Source organism: Dendropsophus ebraccatus, chromosome 8 (assembly GCF_027789765.1).
Source record: "Dendropsophus ebraccatus isolate aDenEbr1 chromosome 8, aDenEbr1.pat, whole genome shotgun sequence".
Lineage (NCBI taxonomy): Eukaryota > Metazoa > Chordata > Amphibia > Anura > Hylidae > Dendropsophus > Dendropsophus ebraccatus.
The window spans coordinates 11,417,044-11,429,904 of NC_091461.1; the positions used below are offsets into that span (position 1 = coordinate 11,417,044).

At 49.1% G+C, this 12,861-nt stretch overlaps 1 protein-coding gene across 5 annotated transcripts in view; it reads left to right on the top strand.

The window, feature by feature from the left end:
* The first annotated feature begins 909 nt into the window (after window positions 1-909).
* Window positions 910-12,861, top strand: part of LOC138799057 (VPS10 domain-containing receptor SorCS1-like) — a 473,569-nt gene continuing 461,617 nt past the window's right edge. For 4 of the 5 annotated variants that reach the window (XM_069979809.1, XM_069979810.1, XM_069979812.1 and 1 more), the window contains exon 1: window positions 911-2,466. In XM_069979809.1, the coding sequence (XP_069835910.1) occupies window positions 1,126-2,466 (1,341 nt within the window). In that variant the 5' untranslated portion in view covers window positions 911-1,125. Of the gene's footprint in view, window positions 2,467-12,861 lie in introns of all 5 variants that reach the window. The other variant, XM_069979808.1, reaches the window with a different exon arrangement.

A 12,861-nucleotide genomic window follows, 5' to 3' on the forward strand; every position in this document is an offset into this window, starting at 1 on the left:
GGTGCATGGGGCCGGGGGTAGTGTCTGGTGTCAGTGCTGGGTGTATGGGGCCGGGGGTAATGTCTGGTGTCAGTGCTGGGTGCATGGGGCTGGAGGTAGTGTCAGTGCTGGGTGCATGGGGCCGGGGGTAGTGTCAGTGCTGGGTGCATGGGGCCAGGGGTAGTGTCTGGTGTCAGGGCTGGGTGCATGGGGCCGGGGGTAATGTCTGGTGTCAGGGCTGGGTGCATGGGGCCGGGGGTTGTGTCTGGTGTCAGTGCTGAGTGCATGGGGCCAGGGGTAGTGTCTGGTGTCAGTGCTGGGTGCATGGGGCCGGGGGTAGTTTCTGGTGTCAGTGCTGGGTGCATGGGGCCGGGGGTAGTGTCTGGTGTCAGTGCTGGGTGCATGGGGCCGGGGGTAGTGTCTGGTGTCAGTGCTGGGTGCATGGGGCCGGGGGTAGTGTCTGGTGTCAGTGCTGGGTGCATGGGGCCGGGGGTAGTGTCTGGTGTCAGTGCTGGGTGCATGGGGCCGGGGGTAGTGTCTGGTGTCAGTGCTGGGTGCATGGGGTCGGGGGTAATGTCTGGTGTCAGTGCTGGGTGCATGGGGCCGGGGGTAGTGTCAGTGCTGGGTGCATGGGGCCGGGGGTAGTGTCTGGTGTCAGTGCTGGGCGCATGGGGCCGGGGGTAGTGTCTGGTGTCAGTGCTGGGTGCATGGGGCCGGGGGTAGTGTCAGGGCTGGGTGCATGGGGCCGGGGGTAGTGTCTGGTGTTAGTGCTGGGCGCATGGGGCTGGAGTCTTGTGGTTGTGCTGCATGAAGCAGTCACTGAGCTCTGCAGTCTCATTGCTCTCCCTCCTCCTCCTCCTCCTCCTCTCTCTCTCTCTCTCTCTCTGCCCCTCAGTTACAACTTTGTCTCCCCATACACATTGCTCCCTCTCTCCTCTCCATCCTCTCCTCTCCATCCTCCTCTCTCTCTCCATCCAGCTCCACCCCTGTCTGCCGGATCCTTCATCAAAACCCCGAGCGACACCATCAGCTCTGCAAGAAGATTCCCTGTTTTTTCCCATCTCCTCGGCTGCTCCATCCTGTCTGTGAGCTGAGAAACTTCTATGGAGTTGGAGTGAGAGGGAAGCACCTCTAGGAGCTGCCGGCATGGGGGGTCTCCCAGACTGGGGGCTGCTGCTCGTACTCATCACTATGTCCAGGCTGGCAAAGGAGGGCAAAGGAGAGCTGACCTGCTCGTCCTGCCACCATCACATCCGTCTGCAGGGCACAGGTGCTGCCGGGCACATCGTCAAGAAGGTGCAGGGAAGTGCACTGGGTGACTGGCAGCCAGAGACTTGGGGCGATCCTGGGCACCGCAGGGTTACTGGACAGATCCTGGATCAATGGGACGATGACCGGGATCCTGAAGCCTGGAGCAGGACAGGAGGAGGGGGTGATGGCAGATCCTGGGCTGCCAGACCGGACCTGGGCGATGGGTACGAAGGGGCTGGTGACAGGTTAGAGGATGCCAGTGCCAGCACCCCGGATACCTGGTCTCATGGAGAGAAGAATGGGGGGCACGATGGAAATGTGGGGGCAAAGACGGACCACTTCATGGAGATGGACAGTGATCTGAGTGACAGGACCGTGGGTGCAGGAGCTGATACCAGGGACAGGACCGTGGGTGCAGGAGCTGATGCCAGGGACAGGACCGTGGGTGCAGGAGCTGATGCCAGGGACAGGACCGTGGGTGCAGGAGCTGATGCCAGGGACAGGACCGTGGGTGCAGGAGCTGATGCCAGGGACAGGACCGTGGGTGCAGGAGCTGATGCCAGGGACAGGACCGTGGGTGCAGAAGCTGATGCCAGGGACAGGACCGTGGGTGCAGGAGCTGATGCCAGGGACAGGACCGGGGGTGCAGGAGCTGATGCCAGGGACAGGACCGTGGGTGCAGGAGCTGATGCCAGGGACAGGACCGTGGGTGCAGGAGCTGATGCCAGGGACAGGACCGTGGGTGCAGGAGCTGATGCCAGGGACAGGACCGTGGGTGCAGGAGCTGATGCCAGGGACAGGACCGTGGGTGCAGGAGCTGATGCCAGGGACAGGACCGTGGGTGCAGGAGCTGATGCCAGGGACAGGACCATGGGGGACGACCAGCTGTGGGGACCACGGGCCGGTGACAAGAGGAAGATGGAACAATTTGGAGGTGACAGCATGAGGGGAGTGATGGCTGCCGACCCCCCGACAGCTGCAGCGCAGATGCCAGGAGACCCCCGGGAGATGCCCAGCGGCAGGGCAGGGAGATGGGCCAGAGAAGCCGAGGGCCACAGGGTGAGCCGAGCCCAAGCCAGTGACCCGGACAGGGTGAGCCGAGCCCAAGCCAGTGACCCGGACAGGGTGAGCCGCTTCCGTGTGGAGGAGCTGAAGTTAAGCAGCACAACGTTCGCTCTGACCGGGGACTCTGCCCACAACCAAGCCATGGTGCACTGGTCGGGACACAACAGCAGCGTGAGTACCCCAAGAACTGACTGACCCTGAGAACTGACTGACCCCGAGAAGTGACTGTATACTAGAGGAGGAGGATGGGAAGGATGAGGAGGATGAGATAGGAAGTTGTTCTGGGCTTCTGGTGACCATACGCCCTCTTTGTGGTCACCAGGCTTCAGCATGGGATGTCGGCACTCACCTTACCTGTAACCTGGTCACCAGTGACCCCTGAGTGACCACACACACCTCATCTCTCAGGCTGTGGGGAGAAGGTCTCAGGATATGTGGAGTTTAGAGATAAGTTAATGACACATCTGTATCTGTGGCTTTATCTTCCTCCTCCTCCTCCTCCTCCTCTCACCCCTGGTGACTATATGACCGATGCTTCTTCAATGTCTCCTTATGGTTCATCCATCATCATACTGACAGGATTTATAGCTTCATCTTTCAGAATAGCCGAATAAACTTCACTTTTGTCATCCTCTGCTACTTCTCTTCTCCTTTTTCTTTATTTTACACTTCTTTTTATTTCTCTTCATCTTCTTCCTTTTCTTTTATACTTTTTGTATTTTTCCCTATTTTCTTCTTTTCCCTTTCCTCTTCTTTCTCTTTCTTTTCTTTATTTTTTCTACCTCTACCTCTTCTTCTCCTTCCTCTTCCTCATCTTTTCCTCTTCTTCTCCTTCTTATTCTTCCTCTTCTTCTCCCTTCTTCTTCCCCTTCTTCTTTGCCTCCTTCCTCTTCTTCCCTTGCCCTTCTTCACTATCCTCTTTCTTTTCTTCCCCTTCTTCCACTTTCTCTTCTCCCTTTACCTCTTCTTCCCCTTCTTTTTCTCCTTCATCTTTCTCTTCTTTTCCCTTTTCCCTTATTTTTGTTTTTCCTCTTTCTCTTCTTCTCCTCCCTTTCCTCTTCTTCCCCTTCTTCTCCTTGTTTTTGCTCTGTCTCTTCTTTTCCCTTTCCCTTTCCTCTTCTTCCCCTTCTTCTTCTCCTTCCTCTTCCTCTTCTTCCCCTTCTTCTTCTTCCTCTTCTTCTTCTTCTTCCCCTTCATCTTCTCCTTCCTCTTTCTCTTCTTTTCCCTTTCCTCTTCTTCCCCTTCTTCTTCTCCTTCCTCTTTCTCTTCTTTTCCCTTTCCCCTTCTTCCCCTTGTTTTCCCTCTTTCTCTTCTTCTCCAAGTCCTCTTCTTCCACTTTCTCTTGTTCTTCTTCTTACCCTTCTTCCTCCTCCTCTTTATCCTTTTCCTCTTTCTTCTTCATCTCTTCCATCTTCTCCTTCTTCTTCCCATCCTCCTGATCCCCTCACCACCATTGTTTCTGGCACCATCCTGTCTCCTGTCTTAGACCTCAGCTTTCTTACTTGTACAGATGTGTGGTAGGAGACCCTTCCTCCTCTTCATCTTATACATAGTCTTCCTGTTCTCTTCCATCTCCATCAATGACTCCTCTCTTATATGGAGAGTCCAGTCCAATCTGCTGAGGTCCTTGAGTTGTATACTATACTATATACTATAGTACAACCATCATCTGTATCACCTGTGTATAGTGTCAGGGGGTTGTAACCTGTTATATAGATTTCTTATGTCCTTATGAAGTTTCTTATTGTTATTATCACTGTTTTAAGTTCTACGTAAAGTTATAGTGTGAATGGAGCCAAGCACACCCTCCAAGCACTGCCTGCTATATACCATCTCTAAATGCAATAATATGTATAATGTGCCCCATGTATAATGCATGGGCAGTATGTGCCCGGCCAGTCTGTGCCATGGAAACCTCTCTCAACATATTTTATGCATTTACTGTATTCTCTGTTGTAACAAAATGGCACAAAGTCGTCGTATCCATTAAAACAGAGAGCAGGGCGAGTATTCCTGGGGTGTGGACTACAGCTGCCATGGTGACAGTGACATCCGTGCCCCCCCTTACAGGGTCCACAGTGGGGGATACCATGATGCTTAGTGCTGGAGCTGAGAGGGTTAATGGCTGCAAAGGTATCAGGTATATATATATATATATATATATATATATATATATATATATATATATGTTACAAAGTATAAGAAAGGGATGTTAAAGGATTTTCCAGGTTTTGAAAAAACATACTGTAGCTGATTTCTTCCAAAAACAGCGCCACTCCTGTTTTCAGGTTGTATGTGGTATTGCAGCTTTGTTCTATTGAAGAAAGCACGTTGTAATATCACACACAACCTGAGGATGGGGTGGCGCTGTTTCTGGAAGGAAGCAGCTATGTTTTTCTAATCCTAGATAACCCCATTAACCCCTCTGTACATGGTATATAAACTCACCTATAGAATAAATTGATCCTTTATAGGACTACAAGTGACATAATGCCCCACCAGTCCCCGAATCACAGTGATTTAGTCACAGCATGCACAGCTGGAATCTATTGAACGTGTTGTAGAGCATACTGGTACTTGTAGTTCCTGCTGTAGTCTCACACACACTATAGGAGGATCGGCCTTAAGATTTGGGGTTTCCCAGATTGCCACTAAGGGGCGGGGTCTATTGATGAAGATGTTGCTATATACTTTATATACAGTGAGTATTATATCACTATCAGCCAGGGATGATGTAAGATGACAGGAGATGTGTCAGGACCTCATCTCAGCGAGGATCTGGGACCCTCTGATGGGACCTTTACACATCATCAAAAGTTTTAGAAAAGTTGGTGTTGATCCACCATACTTTACACTGCAGTTCAGTTCCATTAATGTAAAACTATGGCGGAGCTGCATTATATACTGGAGTCTAAAGGTCATCAATGACTTAGATCACTGGTGTCAGTATATATAGTATATAGTCTCCTGTCTCATCACAATGGCCTAGGTCACTGGTGTCAGTATATATAGTATATAGTCTCCTGTCTCATCACAATGGCCTAGATCACTGGTGTCAGTATATATATTGTATATAGTCTCCTGTCTCATCACAATGGCCTAGATCACAGCTGTCAGTATATATAGTATATAGTATATAGTCTCCTGTCTCATCACAATGGCCTAGATCACTGCTGTCAGTATATATAGTATATAGTCTCCTGTCTCATCACAATGGCCTAGGTCACTGGTGTCAGTATATATAGTATATAGTCTCCTGTCTCATCACAATGGCCTAGATCACTGGTGTCTTTCCACAATGATGATGATAATAATGATGATTATTGTATTGGAGGCTATACCGTATATACTATATAGTATACAGAATATAGTATATAAAGTAATACTTTTATTATTATTATTATTATTATTATTATTATTATTATTATTATTATTATTTTGGGGTATATACAGTATATAGCATAGGGGTATATAGTCTCCTGTGTCATCACAATGACGTTGGTTGCTGCTCTTCCTCTCCTCCATGCTTTACCTTACAGCTCTGCTTGTTCACATTGCCTCCTATGTATGATATAGTCAGTATAAGTGCTATCTCTTCTATACCCGTCACACACTACAAGCATCTAAATTCTTATTGAGACAAGATTATCAAGAAACTACTGCTCAGAATCTGAAGAGAGGGGCCCCAATAAATGGGAGAGAATAAATGCGATTAGACAAAACATGGCTGCCCTCTTCCAGAAACAGCGCCCCCCTAGTCTTTAGGATGTGGGTGGTATTGCAGCTCAGCCCCATTCTATTCCTGCATCTAAAACTATATGCTAAAAAACTTCTTTGACAAAACAAAAACTGACCATGATTCTCATGCAGAATCTGTCTTACAGGCAATGACCAGAAGGGGGCGCTGTAAAGAAACATGTTACTTGTTATATCAGTATAATGTAGCCTCATGGCAGTGATTGTAGCTATATATATATATATATATATATATATATATATATATATATATATATATATATATATATATTATATATTTACAGATTCCTATTGGCCATCATGTACGGTATATTGTGCGGGCGGCCTCCATGATGCGATTATCAGAGAATTATTCATGTGCGGCAGAATAACACACGGCTCATACATATGAAACACACGGGAGCCGGACACATGTAGAGAAACATTTCATCAATTACATGTAGATCTGTGAAATCATCAATTATTACAGCAGCAGCAGCAGCAAGTCTGTGTGTTCTCTCCGCTGCGGAATAATAGGGAGCATGTCAGATGTAGCAGAGCTGAGGGTGTCAGATGTAGCAGAGCTGAGGGTGTCAGATGTAGCAGAGCTGAGGGTGTCAGATGTAGCAGAGCTGAGGGTGTCAGATGTAGCAGAGCTGAGCATGTCAGATGTAGCAGAGCTGAGGGTGTCAGGTGTAGCAGAGCTGAGGGTGTCAGATGTAGCAGAGCTGAGGGTGTCAGATGTAGCAGAGCTGAGGGTGTCAGATGTAGCAGAGCTGAGGGTGTCAGATGTAGCAGAGCTGAGGGTGTCAGATGTAGCAGAGCTGAGGGTGTCAGATGGGGCTGAGCTGAGGGTGTCAGGTGTAGCAGAGCTGAGGGTGTCAGATGTGGCAGAGCTGAGGGTGTCAGATGTAGCAGAGCTGAGGGTGTCAGATGTAGCAGAGCTGAGGGTGTCAGATGTAGCAGAGCTGAGGGTGTCAGATGTAGCAGAGCTGAGGGTGTCAGATGTAGCAGAGCTGAGGGTGTCAGATGGGGCTGAGCTGAGGGTGTCAGATGTAGCAGAGCTGAGGGTGTCAGATGTAGCAGAGCTGAGGGTGTCAGATGTAGCAGAGCTGAGGGTGTCAGATGTAGCAGAGCTGAGGGTGTCAGATGTAGCAGAGCTGAGGGTGTCAGATGGGGCTGAGCTGAGGGTGTCAGATGTAGCAGAGCTGAGGGTGTCAGGTGTAGCAAAGCTGAGGGTGTCAGATGTAGCAGAGCTGAGGGTGTCAGATGTAGCAGAGCTGAGGGTGTCAGATGTAGCAGAGCTGAGGGTGTCAGATGGGGCTGAGCTGAGGGTGTCAGATGTAGCAGAGCTGAGGGTGTCAGGTGTAGCAGAGCTGAGGGTGTCAGATGTAGCAGAGCTGAGGATGTCAGGTGTAGCAGAGCTGAGGGTGTCAGGTGTAGCAGAGCTGAGGGTGTCAGGTGTAGCAGAGCTGAGGGTGTCAGATGTAGCAGAGCTGAGGGTGTCAGATGTAGCAGAGCTGAGGGTGTCAGATGTAGCAGAGCTGAGGGTGTCAGATGGGGCTGAGCTGAGGGTGTCAGATGAGACTGAGCTGAGGGTGTCAGATGTAGCAGAGCTGAGGGTGTCAGATGTAGCAGAGCTGAGGGTGTCAGATGTAGCAGAGCTGAGAGTGTCAGATGGAGCTGAGCTGAGGGTGTCAGATGTAGCAGAGCTGAGGGTGTCAGATGTGGCAGAGCTGAGGGTATCAGATGTAGCAGAGCTGAGGGTATCAGATGTAGCAGAGCTGAGGGTGTCAGATGTAGCAGAGCTGAGGGTGTCAGATGTGGCAGAGCTGAGGGTGTCAGATGTGGCAGAGCTGAGGGTGTCAGATGTAGCAGAGCTGAGGGTGTCAGATGTGGTTGAGCTGAGGGTGTCAGATGTGGCGGAGCTGAGGGTGTCAGATGTGGCTGAGCTGAGCATGTCAGATGTGGCTGAGCTGAGCATGTCAGATGGGGCTGAGCTGAGGGTGTCAGATGTAGCAGAACTGAGCATGTCAGATGTAGCAGAGCTGTGGGTGTCAGATGTGGCAGAGCTGAGGGTGTCAGATGTAGCAGAGCTGAGGGTGTCAGATGTAGCAGAGCTGAGCATGTCAGATGTAGCAGAGCTGTGGGTGTCAGATGTGGCAGAGCTGAGGGTGTCAGATGTAGCAGAGCTGAGGGTGTCAGATGTAGCAGAGCTGAGGTGTCAGATGTGGCTGAGCTGAACCAGAGCTGAGGTGTAACAGAGCTGAGATTATTAAATGTGGCAAAGCTCAGATGTAGCAGAGCTGAGAAAGTTCTATATAGCTGTACTGAGATTGTCAGCGAGTCAGTAGTAGAGCTGAGGGTGTCAGATGGGGCTGAGCTGAGGGTGTCAGATGGGGCTGAGCTGAGGGTGTCAGATGGGGCTGAGCTGAGGGTGTCAGATGGGGCTGAGCTAAACCAAAGTGGAGTTGTAGCAGAGCTGAGATGATCAGATGTGGCAGAGCTCAGATATAGCAGTGCTGAGAAAGTTCTATATACAGTAGCTGTACTGAGATTGTCAGCATGTCAGATGTAGCAGAGCTGAGGGTGTCAGATGTAGCAAAGCTGACAGTATCTCAGATATAGCAGTGCTAAGAAAGTTCTATATAGCTGTACTGAGATTGTCAGCGTGTCAGATGTAGCAGAGCTGAGAGTGTCAGATGGGACTGAGCTGAAAGTGTCTGGTGTAACAGTGAGATTATCAGATATGGCAGAGCTGACAGTATCTCAGTTATAGCAGTGCTGAGAAGGTTCTATATAGCTGTAATGAGAGTGTCAGATGTGGCAGAGCTGAGAGTGTCAGATGTGGCAGAGCTGAGAGTGTCAGATGTGGCAGAATTAAAAGAGTTTTGTGCAGAGAGCTGAGGTGATCAGCTGTTGGAGTTGGAGTATATGGGCTATAGGAGCATAGAAAGAGTCCAATTTAGTTGAAGGTAGAAAAACAGTGTCAGAATTAGCAGAGCGGAGAGAGTCAGATGTAGCAGAGCTGAGTATGTCATATATGGCTGAGTAGAGAACTTCAGATCTGGCGTTGGCTGGGGCAGAACTGAGAGGATACGGTACAGCAGCACTGAGGGGGGGGTCAGTGTGGCAGAACTCAGAGGATACGGTACAGCAGCACTGATGGGGGGTCAGTGTGGCAGAACTGAGGGGATACTGTACAGCTGCACTGATGGGGGGTCAGTGTGGCAGAACTGAGAGGATACGGTACAGCAGCACTGATGGGGGGTCAGTGTGGCAGAAGTGAGAGGATACTGTACAGCAGCACTGATGGGGGGTCAGTGTGGCAGAACTGAGAGGATACGGTACAGCAGCACTGATGGGGGGGGTCAGTGTGGCAGAAGTGAGAGGATACTGTACAGCAGCACTGATGGGGGGTCAGTGTGGCAGAACTGAGAGGATACGGTACAGCAGCACTGATGGGGGGGTCAGTGTGGCAGAACTGAGAGGATACGGTACAGCAGCACTGATGGGGGGTCAGTGTGGCAGAAGTGAGAGGATACTGTACAGCAGCACTGATGGGGGGTCAGTGTGGCAGAAGTGAGAGGATACGGTACAGCAGCACTGATGGGGGGGTCAGTGTGGCAGAACTGAGAGGATACGGTAGAGCAGCACTGATGGGGGGGTCAGTGTGGCAGAACTGAGAGGATACAGTACAGCAGCACTGATGGGGGGTCAGTGTGGCAGAACTGAGAGGATACAGTACAGCAGCACTGATGGGGGGTCAGTGTGGCTGAACTGAAGTTATCAGATGTAGCTGAACCGAGAATCTCAGATGTAGCAGAGATGAAAGTGTCAAACGGTGTGAGTCTCAGATGTGGCAGAACCGAGGTCATCAGATGCGTCAGAGCTAAACGTGTCCGATATACAGTAGGTGAGCGTGTCAGATGTAGCAGAGCTCTCAGGGTTCCTTATGGATTCAAAGAAACCGCACTTGTGTGTAATGTTGACAAGTAAAACAGATAATGGAGTAGTGTCCTTCACAGCAGCACAGAGTATTTCAGTAAGCCTTCTGATATTCTGGGAGATCACAGGCTGAAGTTTGCCTAGTGAAGACACAGGGTACCCCAGCAGCATAGAGTATTTCAGTAGGGGATTTCTGAGTTCACAGACTATTATAATGGGAGCTGCAGAGGCCCAGCAGCACAGAGTATTACAGGAGAGGATTGTGCTGCTCTTGTCAGAGATAGTGACTTCTCTACTCCTGCTCAGGACTCGCAGTGGAGAAAGAAGGCTCCTCAGCAGCACAGAGTATTACAGGAGACACTAGTGCTGGGGGTGGAGAGTGACATGGGGTCCTCCAGGAGTCAGGATGCTGTAGCCTGTGAGGAGGATTGTAGCTGCAGAGAGAACTGCTATACCCCAGGAGGATGGGAGGGGCAGGTAGGATCAGCACCAGGGACAGGGACAGGGACAGCTCTTCACACTTTTAGCCCCCTGGAGGAAAGAAATCAGGAAATTAAGCTTCCTCCTCCCCCTCCAGGAGAGCAACTCAGCCCAGTATAATGGGGTCACTGTCACTCCTCTACAGCTGTTGTGTGCATCATATTACTGCAGGGATGTGACTGCTGAAGGAGTCTGTATAATATACACACATTACCATGTATCCTGCCCAAGGAGGAAGATCACTGAAGACATATCCAGGGCTAAGAACAAGGTGTGCAATGTGTTAAAGGGGCACTCTAGGGGGGGGGGAATTATTCAAAATCAGCTGCTGTATGTCCTGCAGGAAGTGGTGTATTCTCTCCAGTCTGACACAGTGCTCTCTGCTGCCACCTCTGTCCATGTCAGGAACTGTCCAGAGCAGCAGCAGCAAATCCACATAGAAATTTTATGAGGTGGCAGCAGAGAGCACTGTGTCAGACTGAAAATAATGCATCACTTCCTGCAGGACTTACAGCTGCAGATAAATACTAGAAGGCTGGATATCTATCTATCATCTATCTATCTATCTATCTATCTATCTATCAAAACACAACAATCACTGAACTCAGGGAGAACAGTGAAAAATTCCAATGGAGTACTCATTTACGAGTCTCCATTGATTGTCCCATACAAAATTTAAATATACAAAAAAGGGGTCCGTGGAGCCTCAGTTACGAGTCTCAAAACACGGGAATATCCAGATATCCCTCTCTCCAGAGAAGGAAGCCCATTGCCAAGGGGTGCCTCCTAGTGGGGAGAGCACCAAACCACCCTGATACGTAGTCCCTCAGGTCCTCACTCTGTTACGAGCTTTAGTAGCCAGAATCCTGCTCCACACTGACGAGGGGCAAATACCCCGAAACTGCAGTCTGTGGATGGATGCCTAGCCTTGGTAACCCTTATCTTATGTCGTTATACTCGCCACAGAGTTAGACTTTGACTCACAGGGGCCACCCTGGTGTTTCCCTATTTAGGTCCTAAAGCTCGCAACAGAGTGAGGACCTGAGGGACTACATATCAGGGTGGTTTGGTGTTCTCCCCACTGGGAGGCACCCCTTGGCAATGGGCTTCCTTCTCTGGAGAGAGGGATATCTGGCTATTCCCGTGTTTTGAGACTCGTAACTGAGGCTCCACGGACCCCTTTTTTGCATATCTATCTATCTATCTATCTATCTATCTATCTATCTATCTATCTCCTATCTATCTATCTATCTATCTATCTATCTATCTATCTATCTCCTATCTATCTATCTATCTATCTCCTATCTATCTATCTATCTCCTATCTATCTATCTATCTATCTATCTATCTATCTATCTCCTATCTATCTATCTCCTATCTCCTATCTATCTATCTCCTTTCTATCTATCTCCTATCTCCTATCTATCTATCTCCTATCCATCTATCTCCTATCTATCTATCTATCTATCTTTCTATCTATCTATCTATCTATCTATCTATCTATCTATCTATCTATCTATCTATCTCCTATCTATCTCCTATCCATCTATCTCCTATCTATCTATCTCCTATCTATCTATCTATCTATCTCCTTTCTATCTATCTCCTATCTCCTATCTATCTATCTCCTATCCATCTATCTCCTATCTATCTATCTATCTATCTATCTATCTATCTATCTATCTATCTCCTATCGATCTATTTCCTATATCTATCTATCTATCTATCTATCTATCTATCTATCTATCTATCTATCTATCTATTTATCCATCCATCCATCCATCCATCCATCTATCCATCCATTGCTGGGAGTAGTAGTTTGCTATCAGTTACACATGTACTTGTCTGTACTGCAGCTTTGGCCGCTCTATTATCCTCGGATTCTCCAGCCCCTCCTCTATGACACCTGGTCCGGGCCGCCGTCCTCTGCCCATTATAATACATATTTGGCGCGGTAACAATGTTCTTTACCTTCTCTGCATTCGCAGTAAATACTCAGTTAATTTCCTACAAATTTGTTCCTGAATCGCCTAAACAGTACGGAGCGGATTTTACAGGTCCGAGCTGCGAGCGGCTGCGGCGGCCATAAAATAAAATCATATCATTAAATAAACACTTAATGAAATAAGTAGATGTGGCCTAATGGAATTATGGGATATTGTTCCTGGAGGACTGCGGGGCTGAGCGGCACACTGCAGCCGGTAGAACCCTCAGGCAACTTGGCACAAGATTTCCTGCCGAGTGCTTCGCGACCGGCTCATCTTTAAATAATGAAGACTATTATTTTCCAGGGCATTTAATAACTTTGCAGCGGATCCGTCCAGTCAATTATGCAGGAGTTCACAGGACACGGTGTGCGCCGAATATCACCCCCGCTCCAGATATGCTGCTCAGCTATTTCAT